The sequence below is a fragment of the Notothenia rossii genome (genome assembly GCF_949606895.1).
Source record: "Notothenia rossii genome assembly, chromosome: 11".
Classification (NCBI taxonomy): domain Eukaryota; kingdom Metazoa; phylum Chordata; class Actinopteri; order Perciformes; family Nototheniidae; genus Notothenia; species Notothenia rossii.
The window spans coordinates 52,895,657-52,917,662 of NC_136910.1; the positions used below are offsets into that span (position 1 = coordinate 52,895,657).

At 40.0% G+C, this 22,006-nt stretch overlaps 1 protein-coding gene across 1 annotated transcript in view; it reads right to left on the reverse strand.

Annotated features, from left to right (window-relative positions):
* Positions 1-1,884: 1,884 nt before the first annotated feature.
* The window catches only part of cacna1bb (calcium channel, voltage-dependent, N type, alpha 1B subunit, b), a 163,862-nt gene continuing 143,740 nt past the window's right edge, over positions 1,885-22,006 (reverse strand). Inside the window, exons 39-48 of the mRNA XM_079659968.1 lie at positions 18,497-18,602; positions 18,270-18,377; positions 17,191-17,300; positions 16,375-16,541; positions 15,793-15,925; positions 15,587-15,697; positions 13,191-13,229; positions 11,271-11,532; positions 6,324-6,547; positions 1,885-5,334 (exon numbers count right to left, since the gene is read on the reverse strand). Of these exons, the coding sequence (XP_079516094.1) occupies positions 4,774-5,334; positions 6,324-6,547; positions 11,271-11,532; positions 13,191-13,229; positions 15,587-15,697; positions 15,793-15,925; positions 16,375-16,541; positions 17,191-17,300; positions 18,270-18,377; positions 18,497-18,602 (1,821 nt within the window). The 3' untranslated portion in view covers positions 1,885-4,773. The remainder of the gene's footprint in view (positions 5,335-6,323; positions 6,548-11,270; positions 11,533-13,190; positions 13,230-15,586; positions 15,698-15,792; positions 15,926-16,374; positions 16,542-17,190; positions 17,301-18,269; positions 18,378-18,496; positions 18,603-22,006) is intronic.

Genomic DNA, 22,006 nt, shown 5'->3' on the forward strand with positions numbered 1-22,006 from the left:
CCACATGTACCTATAACATAATGAACTTCCAACTCCTGTGGATATAGTTACGGAGATTTCTTGAGTTTAAGGGCAGCTAATTATTTAATAACAAAAAACACCCATCTTTTATCTGTTTTTGTGCTCTACCACTGCTAGCTAATTAATTTCCAGGCAGCTAGCTAAAAGTAATTTGGTTTTAAGTCACTTTACTTTAAAAGAAAGGCTGTGTGGCTTTAGTTTAAGTGTTTGTTGGGTTAGAAATGCAAAGTGTTTCATGAAATACTCCAAGTAACAATACCACCAATTGCGAATTTCTACTTAAGTTAAAGCCTGGGACATTTTTGATGCCTTGAAACAAAGTACCACGTCTATTCTGCACTGATATTTAACTTCCAATAGTTAAAAGGCTCGGCAGGTGCAACACCACTCTTACCTGTCTGCAGCATCCCAGAGCCGGACTCTCCTCCAAACTCCCCCGGTGCATCGTCCGGTGAAGCGGTACTCGTGCTCATGAGCCCGAGGAGACAAAGTGTCCATTTTAGCAACCTGCAGAACATCTTCACGCGCTAATTACCTTTGCAATTAAGAGTTTAAAACATGCAAGAAAGAGCACCAAAACGTGAAATGGAAATGAAAAAAATATATAGAGAGGCTGTCATTAGTCCTCAAAAGTGAGGAACATTGTTTAAAGGCACTTTTTGTTCTTTAACTTGGACTAACTTGTCATCCTCTCCAGCTCTCCTCTCCTCAGACAGCAGCTTCTCTACCCCTGCAGCAGCAGCTCATCACAGAAGCGCCAAACCAGGCAGCAGAGGCCCCGCCCCTTTCCTAAAATGCAAACCAATAACATCCTGCACGACCTCCGCCCATTTGTTTTAACGACTGTCTGACGCCTTAACGAAGTGTTGATTTTCAATTACAGAGATAGATCATTCTATTAAATGCCAAATAATTCGTTGGACCTTTCATCACTTCTGCAGATTAATGACTAATAAGGAATCACGTAATCTGCTGACAGTGCTGAGTGATTCAACATGAAATTGCTCTTTATTTATGTATTTATTTAGTTGGTTATCAATTATTGTACATACTGGTTTAATTTGCAGAGGTTTATTGATAGGGATTGATTTGCCAAATAATATTTAAAATAAGCATCTATAGTACACGGTTTGCTTTTATCGCATGCAACGTCATCCGGATCATTCTGGATTACAAATTGTAACGTCGTTAATATTATATTCTCTCCTTTTCAACCTTCAAATATTGTTTATTTTATATAACAGATTAAGGTATACCCTGGGAAGGTTATTTTTGTATGTGTACTGTTTGAGTTTGCATAGAGCACAGGACTGCAGTATCAAACGTATCCAACGCTAAGCAAGTACATGTATACTTCCTAATATATCTCTACTTTAAGGGGTACTCCTGGAAACCAGCACAATGTATACCTGATGGATTAACCGTTAGATTTGTCATAATGGCACCAATTCCACATCATAATTACAAACACTTACACTTCAAACCATGTTACCTGTCTTGTACTGGACTGGACTGCATGTGGGTTTCTGATTTCATCTGCTTCAGTTCACCTCCAATTGGTCTCTTATTGAATCTTAACCTCATATTACTTTGGCAAAAAGCAATGGTAAAACATACTTGTGGTCATTTTGCTCAATAACCTATCTGGCAGTTTAAATGTGAAACCTTAGGTTCTAACTTTCATATTAAGTTATTTGCAATTGCTGCTACTTAAAAGTTGCCAAAAGCTAGGTATAACAAGATTCAATCAGGAATATGGAGTATCAGATTTTGAAACCGGATTCAAATTCAATAAAATGCTTTGGAAACCCGACCCTAATCCCAAAACATGTCAATGCAATCTTCAGAGACTTCATGTTGCAATTTCATAATCATACCTCTTTATTCAAGGACTTATATTCATATAAAATCTATAGGTACAGTCAAAATGACTGTGGGAGAGACAGTCAAGTAACATATCAGGCAGCGAAGGATTCAGCCATTCCAGAATCTCTTTTCTGAGAAAGAGCCTTGTTTCCACTTTGGTGGTAATTAAATGTTATTCAAGCTCTCTTTTTTTGTCTTTACCTGAAACAGATACATTGTGTGTTTAGATAATCAGAAAATACAACAAGGAAACAAAGGGTACAAATCATGGACTGAATGAAGTCAAACAATTCCTCTTTTTTTTCTTTTTTTTGCACATGCACATTTTCATTTCAGAACATGCAATCCCGGACATGTCCAGAGGGGGCAGTCAAGAGTAAAACTGTAAGAGGAAAACTTGGCACCCTGTTCATGTCACGCTCGTTGGAGGTCTGGAAATGTTGTTTTGAAAAATCTACTTTAGAGATGAACACCAATCTCTACTCCATTAGGCAACGTACAGCTTTTTTTTAAAGACAACAAGCAATCTATTACGTTACCTTTACACATACCAGAGCCACGCTTACAGTTAGACCTTATTGCTTTAAAGTCTAAAACAGCTCCTTTTAGATGATCCATCAAATAGATTGCACACATATGGGACAACAGGAAGTTAGGGTTAGGGAAATAATTGGATCAAATCATGTTAGCAAATTATTTACATGTTCTTAAACTTGCTTAGATTCAACATGCACCAAGAGATTTAGACACCTAGAAGATCTAATCTGTATTTTGATTCAAAATACTGATAAATAATCTTTCTATAAATGTGAAAACATTTTAGTTTTTAAATAGCCACCCATAATCCCGTTTTGACAAAACCTTTTTCTTAAATCCTTTATCGCAACAAAATATATGTACTTGTTCTTTGACCAATTACTTCAATTTAATTTCTATTTAACTACCAATAAGTATTTTCATCAAAAGTCTGATATATCTCATGGGCAGTCAGACCCATTGTTTCACAAATGTTTAAAAACACACTATTGTTGGTATTGGTCTTTCATTTGATTAGTTGACAATAAGTCATGCCCAAAGGAAAGTGGGAAAGAGTGGAGCCAACATGTTGCAGAAAAGGGGGAATAAGCTAAATTTAAACTCGGGTCTGGGGTTTCCTAAATGGCCGGTCAGCTCTTTACCTAGAACTCTAACCATACAGAAATGTTAGATTAGCCATCTGTTATTGACAGAATACCTCACACTAAACCATTGTATCAGTCAATATGTATCTGGTTTTCAAGCAAGTTTAAAACTGTTCAAAAATAATTTAAAAACACAACTTGATCCAACAGTTTTATATTCTGGGTGTTTCTATCTGGGTAGGCTTCATGCAGTCAACTTGCCAACCTCTAAATGCCCTGTGATTCACATATATCAGCTTTGATGCCATTTGTGCCTCAGTGTGTGTCTGTTAGTTAACTGTACATCATATAATACATATACAATTTACAACTCTTCATACATAAATGTAAAATTTGGTCGCAGTCACACTAAAGCCTGAACCTGGAGATTCGAGACGGTAAAGCTACAGGGCAGATGAAGTGTCGTCTTGTTGCATAGCCCTATTTCAAGTCAACAGTCAGCGGCAACAACACAACTCTTTATTGTACCTGCGGATACACAGACAGGTAACCTCACCTAAAACCCTCAAACAATACTGCACTCAGGGGGGGGGGGAAAGAGATAAGTGTAAACCTGGACATTTGGGGAAATATGGCAGAAACAATGTATGCTTGAGGAGGCAAGTGTTGAGATTTGTTGATCAGAAATAAATAAAAAAAATGGCACTTTTCTGCATTCAGAGACCATTTCTACCAACTGGCTGGCAGTATATTTGAAAGAGAAAGGCAAATGCTTACCACACACCCTTAAGCAAAAAGTACAGACACTATTTTTGACAAGTTCAAGACCCTGGCATGCATTACATTGCTTACTTTGGATCTGTAAATCAGACATACCTACCACAAGATTCAGTACAAAACTTAATTGATATTTTTTTGCATTCGGTCCACTATACCAGATTAAAACTTTGTTCTCTACACTTTCCTCAGCCTTGTACACACTCACATCCTCTACTGTATATTCAAGTCCATCTGATCAGGCTGCATCTTAATACATCTTGGAAAACGAGGCACTTAGTAATCAGCCACATAACATCAGAAAAGAGTTATCTATTTCCTATGTGCACTCAAAAAATGTACATCTGGTACAATTTACAAAAACTGATTATGAAAACTGGGCTCTAATTCTAAATCCAATCTTTCACAATGTTACATTTTTTGTCACATTTTTCGGTGTGTCCCTTAGGTTTCATGGCAGAAGTTTAAGATTGACATAAATTGGTTCCATCTGGACAAAATTTGGTGATAACCCCAAGATGAAAAAAAGATAATTTGGTGGAAGCATCAATATGATCAAGTTGTAACTCTTCTCTCACCGACATAGCAACCATAGACAACATTAAACATACAAAAATAAAACAGTGTTGTGAGCAGCCATGTTGATACCAGCTTTGAGGCATTCAGATCACTTCCGCTCAAAGAATGAGGATGGCGTTTTGTCTTCTGCTCCATCGCTGATTTTACTGGCCAAGGCAAAATACTTAAGGGTCTTCACAGGTGCTATAGTTTCAGTGCAAGTAAAGGGGGTAGAAAAAGTCATCAGTGTCTTTATATCCTTAAAAGTTTGTTGTATAAAAAAGGAGAGGAACACTACAAAGCTGGAATGGTTTCTGATCCCCTTTTACAGCACTTTCCACTGGCTTTTTCCTCAAAGAGTTTCCTTTTGGATAAATCCGCCGGCTTCCTTAGTTAGAGCGCTGTACAACACTGATACGTTTCCACCACGTTAGCACCAGTCCTCGTCCTCCCTCTCCCTGAGACTCCCTCGGCTCCCAGCAGCAGACGCAGAGTTGACCCCGAGGGTGAAGTGGAACCCGTTGGGCACCCCCGAGCGACCCTGCGAGTTTGCCGCTGTGACGGACGCAGCGGCAGTTCCTTGTGAAGCCGAGGCTGTGGTGGAGGCGGAGGTGGAGGCTGCGTTTCGGGCAAAGCGTCCCCCTCCGTGGCTACTCACAGAGTCATGGAAGTCCTCTCCATGGGACGCCTGTTGAGGGGAGATCTGCGACTGCCGGTTTAGATTAGAGTCCGAACCGATGCGTGTGACGGGGATCGGGGACTCGTCGTGGCCCCAGTTTAACCGATCGTGCTCTGAAAGGCCGCGGCTGAAGCGAGTCTGGGGCCCCGCGGTGGCGGCGCTGGCACTGGGCTGGAAAGGCGAGGAGTTGGCGGTCTTGTAAGCCACGGCAGGACGAGGGGTGAGGGGGGTCTGAGGGAGCTGCCTGCGACCGCGGCCTGGAGTGCTCGAACCCGAGGGCAGCGGCACAGCTTTTACCCCACTGCTACCATGCTGAGGACACAAATGATATACAACACAATGATTCTGCAGGTCAATTGGAAGAACGTAAATCGAAAATGATCGGAAATATCCAAAGTGTGAAGGATAAGTACTGTACCTATGCAGGAGATCATGTACAAATGAAAACACCAAAATGAATATAATGAAGTATTCCTGCAAACAGATCCTAAACCTGAATCCTAAAAATTGCCTGTTTCCGAGTTTCCAAATTGGGGCTTTCATTGGAACAGTTTGGTTTGGTTTTATTCCGTCACAAAACAATATGTTGATACTTAAAGTGGACCTATCATGCTATATTTGAATAATATAGTGTAGGACCATAAGGCATATTTATACTTTTTATTTTTCAAAATACCAAACAGATCATGCATTTTAGCCATTCCTCATTTCGCTCAATGTAACACTGTCTTTGCATGGGCTGATTCTGTGAGAACAGCACCATCTACAGGCCTGGCATATGTACTACAGCGTCTCCAGCACTTTCCAACGGCAATGTCCGTGGCTGTCTCCTCCTGATTGGTGGAGTTGGCCCAATAGCCGTAGCGCCAGTTCTGTGACGTCATAGAAGTGTTCAAATCTGGATCAGTCTATCAGATCCGTTGCAGCCCCTTTTTAAGAGATTTGGGTACCGAGGAAAATAGAGAGGGTTGTGTTTTCTGACACTTGGTGAGTTCCCTGGAACACCGGGGACACATATTCATGTATCAAAGACGTACAAAAGTGCATTTTGCATGATAGGTCACCTTTAAATATATACAGTAGTATTACTTTGCATGCAAATAGAACAATAGAAGTCAATAGAATATGGGTTATGTATTGTATAAGCAAAGACGAAATAAAAAGAAGCTAAGAGTAACACTTTAACTTCAGTCAGTTTTTGCTTCAAATCCAATGTTTCACTGTCCAAAACAATCTTACAGACCAAAGGGTTGTGCACAAGCTAGCTGTCAATCACTAAGGAACATATAGCAGTAACTGACCTGTCTGAGCAGAGCAGCGTCCTGCCCCTCTCCGGGGGACGTGGATCTGCTGGGGCCGGCTGATTTGGTGTGACACTGCTCTCTGCTGCCGTAACGCTCACAGGAGTAGTAGCGCTGCTTCTCTCCTGCTGAGGAGTGATGCCTCCTCTCATGAGGCCGGCTGCGGTCACGCTCCCTCGCTCGCTCTCTGGACAAACCCTCCGCTGAAGGGTCGGTGAACGAATCTGGAGGACGGCACCATCAAACAAAATCAGGGGAAGAGGGTAGAAAATACACTATATCTCATAATCTATGGCTGCATTCAGGGTCATTGTAGTATAGAAATAGTAATAAGGAAGCTACAATTACATTGTTAGTTTACGAGGAGGAAAACAACACCAAATTAAGAGGTTTTATACAATTTTATACATTTAGAATATCACCCTCCTTTTACCCTCTAAAGCTCATGTGTCAAACTCAAGGCTCGGGGGCCAAATCAGGCCCGTGGTGGATTTAATTTCGGCCCGCAGGATCATTTCTAATTACTATTAGATCTGGCCCGCCGGCATATTGCACGCACACCTTCACTCCATCCTGAGTTTCCTCAGGTCAGAGCCTGACCCCAAACATTGATGAACTTGCACTCGGGCTGCACGATATTGAAAAAAACTGACATTGCGATATTTTTTTCCCCTGCGATATATATTGCGTTTTTTTTAACTATATTTAACCGGATGAAGGATTTTAGTCACAGACGTCTGGATCTTAACTGGTTGACTCATCATACCTTAAGTCATGACTCATGATCCAACATGTCATGATAATGCAGGTTGCTTACCCTCAAATAAGGGGTTTCATCTGTGAATGAAGAAGAGAAGAACCTTTTTGTATCCAAAATAGTTCCAGATGGCAGATGTTGCTTTTCTTTTTGGAAGTAAATCTTCATTCTCGGCGGTATTGTCCTTCTGTGCCTCGCAGATTTTTTACCGGTGTTTTGATGGTCTGCAAACCAGCGGGCGGGGGGGGGCCTGCTGTGATCTGATCAAGAATGATTGTGATTGTTGGTTTGCTGTGCATGCAGAGCCTGCATGTCACTCACTCAAGAACCCTTGACATGAGAGCCGCGCAAGTTTTCCTTTTCTAGCAAGCAGCAAAATAATTTTAACATGACGTGTTTGAGTTAATTTACCTACTTAATATCGCACGTCCTAAAAAAAAAAAAAATCACATCGCAGCATGCGCATATCGCGGTTATCGCCATGACACGATATATCGTTCAGCCCTAACTTGCACCCAGGATGAGATGCCAAGTATCTGCTTGAACTAGCATCACAGAGCAGCACACTGAGTTTACATGGATGTTTCCTTCTGCACTTTTTTTCTTGAGACAACAGGGCATGTTTGGTTTTTTCTTTGAGGGAAATAGTTTTGTTGAAGCTGTTGTTGGCCTGTGGGAAAAAAAGAATCATAAGAACTGACTCTGCAGATAGAGCCATAAGAAATGAATGCAACTGATTATTTCATGTTTAATGTTCTTATAGGCAATCATTTAAGCTTTGTTAGTTCCAGGTTTAATATGTGCAATAAGTTCATTTAAAAAAATTCTGCAATAAACATTGAACCAGTCCGGCCCTCGATTAGTACCGTTTTTAATTTTAGCCCACTGTGTATTTGAGTTTGACACCCCTGATCTACATCATCCATTTTTTATTTATAAAAATACATATTATTCAGTCAGTCTTAGATTAAAGCTACACTATGGAGCCAATTTTTTTACATAAGGGAAACACCATGAAAACTAATAAAGAAAAATAATAAAAAGAAGGAGATAAGATAAGGTAAAAAAGTCCTCCACGATCACTTTTAAACTTAGTTTACATTCATTCAAAGAGGATTTTTGTAAAACATCAGATCACAATTTGGTCCTATACAAGACATAAAGTTTAGTTTGATGCACAGATGAAACTTTGAACATATATTTCAAAGCCAATATGTATATGATTTAGAGTAACATTAGACAATGCTGGTGGAATTGCTAACACATATTGTACATGTTGCTTTCAACCATTTGTGGCCGTGTTATTTCCCTGGGGGATGTCAGAGTCAGAAATGTTCAAAGTGCACACATCAGGACTTTGAATGAAAATCAACTAGGGCTGTAGAAAAACCTTAGTCACCATTCCTCAGGCGATAACCGTGCTTTCAATTTATAGTTTTTCTATAGACTTGGCCTGCAACACCAATAATACACTCCATCAATCCAAAGAATGTAAACATCATCATCAACATGTGGTCCAGTTTTAGTTTCACGAGACGTATCATGTTTTTGTGATGTGTAATGTCATCCCACGATATCTCACTACACCTCTAATTAAAGACAAATGGCTCGTCTCTGTTTGTCTGTATGTGTGTGTGTTGTTATCTAGTCTTTGGGTGTGTGGCATAAAGCAAAGCACTGTGGAAGAAACAACTCTCTTCAGCACTGGAATGACTCCAGTTTTTTTAGATTAAAACCGCGATGACAGAAACACAGAAGCCTATTCATCATTGTGATGTGTCAGATCTGCCTCGAGAACGACAAGCTTTGAGGAGTGAAACTCTCCCTCTGCTCCTCCCAGTTTAATAGATGTACAGAGGGCTGTGGGATGTTCTGCTATCTCACCAAGAGGTACCCATAAATCCCTGGGCTGGACCTGTCCACTGTGGCCTTTTATCTCGGCAATAAAGCCCAGCTGCTGCCCTCCAGTGTTAACACAAAAAACACCCTGCCACCCGCTCTCAGGCTCTAATCGCTCTAGCAGACGACCCCTGATGGCAAACAAAGAAAACAAGTATTACATTGTGATAGAGAATTATTTCACTAGTCACCTTCTACTAATCCTTCACTTCTTTCCTTGCCTCAGCTCATGTTTCTCTGTCTGTACAGGCAGCAGGCATTTGGCCTTGAGTGCCCTATTGGATGAAGTTTAGCTGGCGCCTGTTTTCTCAGGATCTCTCCATCAGTTGTGTTAAGAGATGACATCCACCTTACTTGTGAATATGCATAATGCAAGGTTGTCAACATTGTCTCCTTCAGATAATGATAGGATTTCATTATGCAATATGCTCTATACGTTAGAGACCAAGGCCTCTGGAGGCTGTTACTATTAAGAAATGTAACTGGTTATGTCTGTCTGTCTGAGTGAGGGTTTGATAACTACCTTTCTGTGGGTAATAATAGCCATTTAGGGGAAAGAGTTGTTTTGGCGAGAGGCTCTGACACTACAGTGCTAGTGTGCTACAGCAAATGGCCTTTTCCATTCTCCCGCTGTCAATTCCAATAAATCAGTGTTCAGTGACATCAGTTCAAAGCTGTCCTGTTTTTTTTTCTTTTCCTCAAACTAATATAAAACATCATTGTAAACGTTATTTACTTCTGCATATCAGTTTGAAAATATTTACTGATGTGTATTTATGGACGCTGCGAAAAGCTGTCCCAAAACCTCACACTGATGGAAAATAATAAACAAACATGGACAGTGTGAAAAGAATGGTATGAAGTTACCGATTTGTTTTTAACAAAATGGGTCACTGTTTCTTTATACAGTAGCTGACACAGCTGAATCTGACTTGTCTAAGCATAACCATAAGTGCACCAACACATGTGCTGGGTTTCGGATGATTTTGCTCAGAACTAGACTGTACACAACACAGGCAGTTTGTACTGTTGGTCTTAAAACAACCGCATAGAATAAAAAAGGGGTACCACAAGGTTCTATGCTGGGTATCTATACTCTTGACAACAGCATTAAAATCGCAATCCACCTTTAAAAGGTCTTTAGACATCTCTGCAGAATTTCAAGCCCACACTAAAAGCTGGCAAAGCAACATCTTTTTTATGTTCAATAACCATTGATTCCAATTTGCCATCCCATCCATAAATTAGGACAACCTTTTATCTTAGTGTGTGAAGTCAGTGGAGCTCAGTCTACATTTGATAAATACAACTGTTAAGGGTCATGGGGAACAAAGGGAACTACTTATAGAAGAAAAAGGGAACAGAAATCCCCAGCAAAGCAGATTTTCCTTTGAGAGCTCACAACTCTCTGTGCTAATCAGATGGAAAGCCTGACATGTAAAATCCCTGGATGAAGCGCAGCAGAAACCCCTTCACCTACATAACCCGATCATGGAACCTTAATCCTATAAAGAATGTCTGCAGCTACGATGAGACGTCAGAGTAATCTACAAGGAAAGCCTGGCCTGCCATCGCTGTCTCTCCATTAGTGGTGCCAAGTTTCTAAGTTTATCGCTGTATTATATGAATAGCCCAGTCAAAATAATGAATCTTTCAACAACCTATAATAAGCCACTTCATTTACTTTTATCACACTTTAATACCTTGACTATTAAGCTCTATTTGATGACATTCGGTCAAATGTTTTACACTCATATTAGCGTTGTAGACAGAGCGTGTGAAGCAAGACTGTAACCCTTTTTTCTGTGTGGCCACTACTGTTAATTACAGGATAGCGGCACATTGAATCTCCCGGCTGCATTGTGAGCGTTCCAGTGGCATCTAGCTGTGACGTTGCAGATTGCAATCAACTGCATACCATTCTGATTACCCCTCTCTTTTCTAAGCCTTATGAAGAACCCATGGTGCCCGTCAGGTAACACAAAAAGACGAGAAGCCCTCTCTAGCGCCAAAGTTAGTTAGCCACCTCTCAAACACAAGGTACTCCTTGAAACATATTCTGCTTTATAATCTATTTACATTTCCAAAATCAATAAGGTGCAATTTTGAAGAGGACTTCAAACAATCAGATGAGACCATACACTCTGAAAGCAAATGTCAAGTGACTTTTCTCATAGAGAAATATTAGAGAATCCAAGTATAAGGCCCTTTCCTATTGGCTTCACTTTCACAACAAATGGGGGGCAATACATTCATTTTTTTCTATCATCTATGCCGTGTTTTTGTCTCACCAACTGTGCTGGATGGCTGCACTGATCCAGCTCTATCCAGAGACTTCTGCTTCTTGTCTTTATCTTTCTCCCTGCGTCTATGGCAGCGGTGGTGGTGGTGATGGTGGTGGGCTCTGTCCTGGTCCTGGATCTGACCTGGGCCCGTCGGGGACTGAGCCAAGCCGGGTCGTTCCAGGGCATACTCCCTCAGCCCGACCTCCTCGTAGTGCTGCGGCATCAGAGAGGAGGCCGAGCGCTTGATGGGACTCAGGTCCACAATCGGCTGAGAGGGGAAAGAAACATGATGATGAGTAGGAAGAAAAGAAAAGGAGAGGGGCGGCTGTGGTGGTTACACCAAAACCACTTATACTGGATCAACAAAATAGCCACAACACACAAACGACACAACCAGTGCACGGTTGTCTTAAGACTGACGTTTTACCCGTTCTTCTCTACGCACAGATGTAAGAATAAAGTGAGAAGAATGAACACAAATCTGTGACAAAACTTGAATACTTACCGTTACAGCACTTCTGTAAGCTAGCAGTAATCTCTGCTAGTCAAAAAATGAGGGGGGTTGTGGACATGGGCCTTTGTAGCATATGTTGACTTATTTCTGACTTAAGTGTACTTTTCTGTAGCAGCTAATACTTGCTTATTTACCAAAAGGATGATTCCACTAAAACATGTAAAGATGTCATACTAAATATAATTCAATATTGTTTTTATCACTATGACTCACTTGGATGATGAGTAACCCCTCTCCCATATCACATTGTTTTAATATAGTCATGTGATATTGTTATTAAAAAATAAGAGATGGATTATGTTTGGCTTTAAGTATTCAGTGGTGACTTCCCTTAAAATCTTGCATAAACCAATCATTCTCCATAGATGTATACTGGCACTAATGCTTTGAGGACATTGGCCTTCACCCCACCTCATCTGATCTGACTGACAGTGCAACCAGCAGGCAATAGACTGATGTAAGAAGGAACTGGAACAGCCGCTAACTTACCACCCCACCTGGTGGCTACTGCATGGATCATGTCTGATTATTTTAGGGAATTGTTTTTCTTTCATGAATTTAGTTTCCAAAAGTATCAGTACATATTCAGACAGCTTCGCATTGCGTTGAAAGTGCATCTATGTCAAGTTATTATAGGAACTTTGGAAAGCCAGTATATGACGCAGACTATATTTCTATTCATTAACAGACATATTTAGAGTGGTTGTGCTGTTCCTCATGTTCCCACCTCACAGCCTGGCCTGTAGCTATAGTCAGAAACAACAATATCACAACACTTTGGAAAATATCCATGTTAACAAGTCATTGTATATAGTATGCAGTCTTAAAATCTTAATTATCAGTTGAATTGCTTGAATTGCTTGTAAAATAAACCCCCCTTTTCTTTCAAACTACTAAAAGGAGTCTGAAAGTGAGGTTCAGTCAAAAGGTCAAGTGATAAATTAGACTTTGCTTTTGTATTTGTGTGCTACAAAAAGATTTTAAGACTGAACGTAACATCAAATGACCGATAAGGTTAGACGTATTTTATGGTTTAGTTAGAAGAAAAAGATTAAAATAGTTATTTCAAAGCAAGAAAGCAGCAGTACTGTCTCCGCCTTGTTCCAAAATCACACACAGACTCACAAAAAGACACTACTACATAATGAAACTCACATCCAGTACACACCACCACATTTTACTGAAGTGTAATACTGTACTGTAATGCAAATATATGTTTTTCAATTCCATGTAATGACAGGAATATACTGTATATGTAGGAGGATGTGAACTCTGCACCGATATGAGAGGAACGCATGGAGGCAAACACAGACATGACAGAAGAAGAAGAAGAAGAGGGTGTAGGAGGAGACGAGGAGAGGAGGTGAGAAGAAGAAGTGAAAGAGTGAGGTGGTACAACAGGTGGTACATACTGCCAGGTGGGTCCCAGGGGCGTGGCGAGGGTGGCTCCGCTATCAGACAGCACACACAAGAGGGAGGTGGGCAAACATTAGCAGTGGGCATCAAATCAGAGAGGGAGGACAGAAGAGGAGAGAGGAGACTCAGGAAGCATGAGGCTGGTGAAATTCTGTATTTAATTATTAACAATAAATACTATGACAAGACCAAAATCAACACTGTGTTTATCCTTGTAAAAAAAAGTGTCAAAGACTGAGACACGTATTTCCTCCATCTGCCATAAAGCTCACCTGTTTCCCAAAAACTATTAAAACACATTGTTGGGCCACACTGGGTAAAATGCTACTTTATTACCATGAAGGCATTCACATTGTTTGCTCAAACATACTCTATGCTGTTCAAATAGTAACTGACGGACTGGAGTTAAGACAGGAAAATGTTTCTGTCGTATTTGTGTAACATTTGCTAAAAACTAAAGTGCCCAGCTTTTCTATGAAATAGTCAAAGTTAAAATCTGGAAGATATCAGTGTTCTTCTCTTTTACTGCCCTGATGAAGACAAACAATGTTTCATCCGACTTGTCATCAAAGCTCTTTTATTTGTTTCTCCACCATAGTAACTGTTAAAATACAAGTATACAACTTCTAAAAAACGATTGAGTTAAAGAACATTCCTGTTGTGCTAGCTCCATATCCCCCACTGGGTCATGGAAAACAAATACTAAGGTGCATTTATACCAAAACACGGTGGTCCTGACATCAGCCATTGTTTGTCCTGAGTTGGTTAGACATTTTTTACCCATCAATATCACCACTAGCTCTAATACTGCAAATGCATTGGGCTTCCATTAGTGGTTCCATTAGTTTAAATATTTACATAAAGAAGGACTTTACACACTGCTGGTTTTGGTCTTGTTATGGCATTTGTTGATAATGAAAAAATGTGTAGAATAATATTTCTTGAAAGAGAATAGAAAGAGTAAGAGGTCAAAATGCAACATAAGGAAAGCACATGTTAAGTGCGTTGGGACAAAAACACAGAGAAGCTAACAGACAGGTGAGACGGTCCAGGAGACAGACAAGTGACAGACAGAAAAATCATCCTGACATGAAACAAATATGCAACAGACAAGAGCTGCTGGTAACTCACAGAATGACAATGAAAGTTAAACAAGTATCAGAAGACAGTAAGTGAAACTCATTTAGATCAAGGGATATGCAAAACTCAGATGATTAATTAGAATGCAGTTGAGCTTGAGTATTGTATGAACTATAACAAAATATGATAATAATCCAACCGAAGACATTAAAACATTATAAAATAACATCCATAAGATATGTCAGATAATTATCTCACTCTGACAGTAATGCATGTTATGTGTTAACATGCTCAGGTGATCTCGATGAGGTTCAATACTTACTGTAACATGTGGAAACAGTATCTGTAATCCATCAAATTATTTTCACTCTCAATACAAAAGGACTTAATGAATTAAAACACTGTGGATATGGTGGAACATTTCAATTTTTGGGACTACTTCATATGATAAGCCTCATAACCTTAGATGCACACTGTACTAAACGCAGAACGCTTCTCATAAAACCCTAAAAAAAAGATGGAAAATAAGTATTTTTTCCCCTAAATGCAAAATAAATATAAAAAAGTCTGTCCCTTTGTGTACATTTGTAAAAGTTGGCACACTGTTTAACCAGCATTTGATTTGTTTTGTGTCTTTTCATAACTTTCTTATACAAATCAACACATTCACGCATTCTTTGCCGAGTCGATCTCTATCCACAATGTGGATATGGTGGAAAATAATATTTAGATTTTTGAGACTACTTCATATGATAAGCCTCATAACCCTAGCTGCACACGGTACTAAACGCTGAGCAGCGAGTGTGGTATTGATCTTCTCATGCAACCCTCAAAAAAAGATGGAAAATACGTATCTTATCCCCTAAATGCAATCTAAATATCAAAAACAGTCTGTCCTTTTGTGTACATTTGTAAAAGCTGACACACTGTTTAACCAGGATCAGATTATTTTTTGTGTCTTTTCATAACTTTCTAATAAAAATCAAATCAACACATTCAGGCATCCTTTGCTTAGTCGATTTCTATCCTGAGTTTCCTCATCTGTGATAAATGTGAAGTTGTCAGAGAGGAGAGGTGGTGCGGGGTCAGCAGCGGGATGAACTGATGTGGACTGACGGAGCAACAGAGAGGCTCACCGCTGCTTCACTAAAGGGCTACCACTCAGTATTGCACCAGCCTTTTTTCAGCCTACCTCATCCACCTGTTCAACTGCCAAACACGGACATTTCTATCATTTTGTACGTCATGTTTTACACCTCAGAAGCCACTGTTGGGTGATTTCTCAGGTATTCCACGCCGCTGTAAAGCTTACGTAGTACTCAGCGTTGAGTCTGGGCAGAGAAGCCGCTCTGCAGTGGCCCTCCAGGCTCGGATATGCCTCTGAGTCAGAAACGTCCTCCACCTTCGTCAGCTCAACGAATTCCTGCATGAAAAAAGAACATGTAGTACAGTGTATGGGGTTAACACAGATCAATATAATGTAAAATAACATTTGAAGATAGAGTTTCCTTGGAGTACCTGAGGTCTGGTGGTGTAGGGAACATCCTCTGACTGGCCTCTCTGTAGTTTCCTCCGGACTTTGGGTCTCTGTTGTGCCATCTGAGAAACGTCTCCGGACTGGGAATGTTTTATGACCCTCGTCTGGTTTAGCCTGTTTAAAAAAACACAAGAGCTCTGACTGTAATATTGGCAGCTAAACAGCGTGAAGGATCATATTTAAACTGAGGAAACACCTTTATTAGTGTCAGTCTAAACTATTTAATAATGAAGATAGTTTCCCTTTTTTTCATTTCCACTTGTTAAAAACAGAAGTAAAAATAATAATAAACGAATTGAACACAATTCCTATATATTGCTAAACATATTGTCTTGTACCTAAAGATTATTTTACATTAGGAATACAAAAAAAAGCTACACATATGTTGTGGATATATTAGTTTTTTTCTGTATAAGATGTATCGTACGGTAGCCCTGAGAGGAAAGTCAGAATTTATTTTTTCTAAATTAAGTCTAAACAGGACTGAAAGCATATAATTGTTCATTTCTCTAGGCACTCCAAAAACAAGGTGAACACAGAATATATGTGTGACAGTCACTTACGCCGTGTCCCTGCTGATGGAGGGGATGCTGGTACTGGGCAGTGCCACTAGCTTGGTTTCTGGCGCAGGCTGGGGGGGGCTGGGTTGTTTGGGGAAGGGGAACGTTGGTTCTACTTCCTTTATCTGAGTGAGGGTCAGCACGGGACGGAACAGCGTCCCGAGTTTACTCTGCAGGACAGATTGACAACGTTTATACACACTGAAAGAGATCAGTTTTTACAAAAGGTCAAATGTAGTTTTACTTAAATGAAAAATAAAAATCCTCTTTCTATGTATTTTTATTTAGTCTCGTATTCAGCTTTCACAACTCAATTTGGTTTTAATAAGTTTCCCTTTATTTGAAAAATCGCGTCAATGATGCATGTTGCTGAATCAGTAAAAGGTAATCTCTTAAAAATAGTTTATATATATATATATAATTATATATACACACGTGTATATAAAGCAATCTCATCCAGTTATAAGATGTATTGTACGTTTTCTTTCTCAATTGTACAATACAGATTACGACTAAAACACAGTCAAGATTAACATACAATAATCAATTACAATATTTTCCAATCACCAAAAATCCAAATAGTTAAACAAATAAGACTTGAGAATGTCATGAAACTATGACATTTGGGCTACCACAAAGCCTGATTATGAAACAAGGTATTAGACTTGCATTTGGTTTGATTCAGGAGTGTCTTAAATGAGACTATATGGAATTAACTGAAACTGTAGATGATGCATCTGCTCCTAAAATACAGTATAATGGAGTTATATCTTGTTATTCTTGATTCAGTCAGCACTAGAACTTCTTATCACGCTGTACCTGAGGTAAGCCTGTGTTGTTCTGCTGCTGGAGTCTCTTGGCACAGGTCTGCTTGTAGTAGTCAAAGATCATCAGAGCTGCGTAGACCTTCCCCACCGTCAGCTCGTTGTCTGGGGGAGAGGGGAGAGGGGAGAGGGGAGAGGGGAGAGGGGAGAGGGGAGAGGGGGGGAGAGGGGAGAGTTAGAGGCAGTTCCTACAGGTGGCCAGAAGATGGCGCCATGTGATCAACAACATAGGTCTCAGAGAGAGCCACAGATGTGTGTCAAGGATAAAAAAAAATTCACAGGGAAAACTATTTCTGACAGCCTTAGAAAATAGATCACAATAATTGTTTTGCTTCTCCATGCTTCTGTAGATTATTTTATTATTTAAATAACAGATAACAATGAGTAGATAGGAGGGAATATTTTTGAAATAACCACCATGGCCCCTAGTAGACACACATAACAACACAACTGTGTTGCTGTGTGTGTGGGGGTCTACTAGGGGCCATGGTGGTTATTAACAGTCTGTGTTGTTGTGTGTGTGGGGGTCTACTAGGGGCCATGGTGGTTATTAACAGTCTGTGTTGTTGTGTGTGTGGGGGTCTACTAGGGGCCATGGTGGTTATTAACAGTCTGTGTTGTTGTGTGTGTGGGGGTCTACTAGGGGCCATGATGGTTATTTCAAAAATATTACATTTAAATACATTTTTTTATACCCCTTGTTGTTAAATACCAACTATCAGAATCAGAATCCCTTTATTAGTCCCACAGAGGGGAAATGTAAGTTGTTACAGCAGAAAAGAGCCACAGACAGCTTAATGTTACAAATGTTACATGCATTAAAAAGTACTAAGTAGAAAAAAAAGTTATGATATAATATAAAATAAAGATTTACACAATTTACAAAATACACATCCTGAACAGTTCTTAGGATTGAGCAGCCAGGTATATATTGCACAGTATATGTTCAATATATACTTGGCTGCTAAATCTTCAGAACTGTTACAGGATGTGTATTTTGTAAATTGTGTAATTTTTTTATTCGTTTGGTATTCTGATTCTGATTCTGAAAGGGTCAAGTGGACAGCAACTCACATTTGGGTGGGGTCACCAGCAGGTCGACGGTCTTCTGCGACAGGTTGGGCCACACGCGGGCGATCTCCCGCTTCAGGTCAGCGTCGCAAAGATGCTGCGCCAGGACCCCTGAGGATGGGCCCACAAACATGTCACATGTCACTCTGCACCACAGCCATCACAGATTTAAAATCAGAGCCATCAGTCTGGCCACGAGGCATTCTGGATCTGTAGTTTTAGGCGCTCACCAGAAGCCAGTTTGATCTCCAGCGCCGTGCGGATCAAGGCCATCAGCGTGGAGGTGAAGTGCACCGTCTTGTCCTCCGCAATGGGCATGTTCATCCTCACCAATCGCTGAGAGGGGTGGGAGCAAAGAGGAGGGACCATGAATCAGGAACACACAATCAACAGCACATTAGAACTGAGGCTGGATTAAATAAATAACTTAGTAGTTAATATTTTAATTAGTAGTTTTAAAACTAATTCTTATTCTTAAAATAATAAATGAATGAATGATTTTGATCTTAAATGATGTCAGTTTGTCACCAGTCACCCTACCAGTAATAGTTACCATAAAACAACTGGTGGAAAACCCCTATATAGTTACGAGTAAGGGTTGCAAGGAGTGACTATTTATATTAACACATTTTGGTTCTGATGACCATTTTTTTTCTTTTAGTCTACAAAAAATAATGAAAAAAGTCCATCCCAACTTTTGATTTCGTTAGTCTGACCAATAGGGTGAATCCCAAAGATATTTAATGTACATGATATGAAACAGAGAAAATCATCATATTGTCACATTTGAGAAGTTGGAAGCACTGAATCTTTGATTTAAATCTAAATATTTCATAATAATAATAATAAGGATTTAATTTAAGTTTCCATAAAATGTCTTCTAAATTAGCCAATGCATCTTTTTAAGCCAATGTAAAGGTTTCTGCCAGGTGCCCACCATACACCTTGTTTAAGCTGACAGCAGTAAACACATGAATGCATGGAGTTTAAAGCTGCTGCTGCCGTTGCTATGAGACTTTTGCAAATCCATGGAAAGCATAGCCTTTTCTGCTAAAAGCTGAAATATGATTCCCTTGCGATGCTTACCACTGTGCGCTCAGAGAACATGCTAAGCTCTCACTGCTGCTGGAGAAATGCAGCAGCACGTCTTTGTTCTGAAAATAATGACTTAGAAGAGAAACAGGGAGGCTGCTGCTGGACAGGATCAAACTGTTACTGTACTTAAGACGCCAACGAGATAAGGTCTCATCTTTACTCACATGTCAGATGTAGACTGACTGAGTTATGGGTGGCTGTAATCTCTGCTCCTCTCCAAACACACTGTACGGCTACACTGTCAAAGATAGGGTGGAAATCCACATTCATTGCTCGTTGTGAAAATGTATTTTTAAACACTGTGAGAGATCCCTCCTTAAGTCTGCTAAATCAAACTGCTGAGGCCTCTCATTAGCTTTAACTGAACTTTAAAATGTGTGCACAGAATGAAGATTGTTCAGAAAAATGATATAGTGTCGTTAAAATAATGAAATTCTTCCGTTCAACCGTTTCCTATCAATGTATGTCCTGAAAAATGAAACCTGAGTTGGTTTTAGAATATTATTATTGTCAACAATTTTGATAAAGATCGAGAAATGTATCAATCAAACATCTACCATTTCTCCAATGTGAGGATTTGCTGCTTTGCTTCTGGTTTATATCAATAGAAATTGGAAATCTTTGGACTTTTTTCTGACAGTTTGTAAACGAATGGATTTATTATTTAATATAAAAAAAGACTTGCAGCCACAGAGGCTTATATTTATTTAACCACTATTTCTACATTGGACTTCAGAACTCAAAATGCATCAGGCATTAGTTTTGTAAAAGTAAAAAGCTATCAGCATAAATCCACACCATGCAGGGCTTTGGATCAATGCTTCATCAAGATGATTCACACACACACAAAAATACACACATGCATGTTTGAGTTAGTACAACACATTGACAGTGAGGCGGGGGGGGGGGGGGGGTAGACACATGTGCTGGATATAGAACTTCTAATTAAAAGAAATAAATGAAGAGCCGAAGGCGGAAGAAAAGACCATCAGAGACATTTGAATTTAAAAAAAAGGAGAAGGGTAGCTGACGCTTTCCATTCTCTTTAAGCCGAGATGAGGGGACAGACAAAAACATACAAGATGAAGGGATGGAGAGATGAGAGGAGGAGGATTAACTGGAAAGCATCTATGCATGTGAGTCTTCCATCCTTTCATAGAGAGTAAGAATGACAATTGCAGATCTTGAGCATCAGAAAAAATAGAAACACATGAAAAAACACCTATGCATGCTTGACTTGACACACACACACACACACACACACACACACACACACACACACACACACACACACACACACACACACACACACACACACACACACACACACACACACACACACACACACACACACACACACACACACACACACACACACACACACACACACACACACACACACACACACACACACACACACACACACACACACACACACACACACACACACACACACACACACACACACACACACACACACACACACACACACACACACACACACACACACACACACACACACACACACACACACACACACACACACACACAAGGAAGTTAGAGGAAGGAGAGGAAATAAATCCCTAGAGAGGGTGAAAGAAAGATCATCCAAAGCAGAGAGTGAAGCTTAGGCCTGAAGACAGAACGTGAAAATGGAAACAAGAATGTGACGAGGAACTGTGACTGTCAGGGGAAGATGTGTTCATAAGGGAGGGAGGGATGGAGGGAGGGAGGGAGGGAGGGAGGGAGGTTAACAAAGTGGTGGATGGCAAAATATAGAAAAAATAGAGATGGACATTTTTAACTGGGGCGAGGGCAGGACTGCCTTAAATGTGATTCATGTGGACAGCTGCGTGGGCGCACGGCAACCATTCACATACTGTACTGTAAAGCCAGCATGCTGAGAGGTAAACAGCTGGCTCAGGGACTACCTGAGGATCGTTGACTCTACTCGAAGAAAAGTCTTACATTTAATCATGAAATAAACTATTCGAGTCAGAGCAGAGGCTGCTGAGGAGACGGGGAGAATGTTTTAAATGACTAGCAGTGTTCACCCAATAATGATCGTTGAATACAGAGCCTTAACTAAATAGCTGGGTCCTTTCCAAAACGTTACACCTCATTTGATTTATAGTTTAGTCCAATGTTAAGTCTCCTTTTAACTCTGGGTTTGGTCGCAACCAGCCGCAGATTTCCAGAGACATTGCATGCCAGATTGCACTTTACAGCTGATTTGGTGTGCAAATGGGAAGTCAGGGGATCCCACTTGTTTTAGCATTCATCCTCTGGGGACCATGAATTTCATGGCAATTTACTCAGACGGTTCTGCCCATTGTTTGAAAATGAAATATCTTTTTTTTACCAGTTATTTGACAGGGTGCATCTTAAAAGCTACAGTCTTTTCTTTATCTCACAGATTTCTAAAGTCTGTTAAGAAGAAAAAACGATTTGGTTAAGACCAAAGTTATAAATCTTTGGCTGTGGGAATATAAGGTCTTGCCGTGCAAAGATTTAATCCCTTTATGTAGACTTCTGTGAGTTCACAAAATAACATTTGAAGATGCAACCTGGTGATCGATAACAGGTACAAAAATATAAATACATTTACCCCTAAGGTTTCCATACAAATCCCGGAGTAACATACT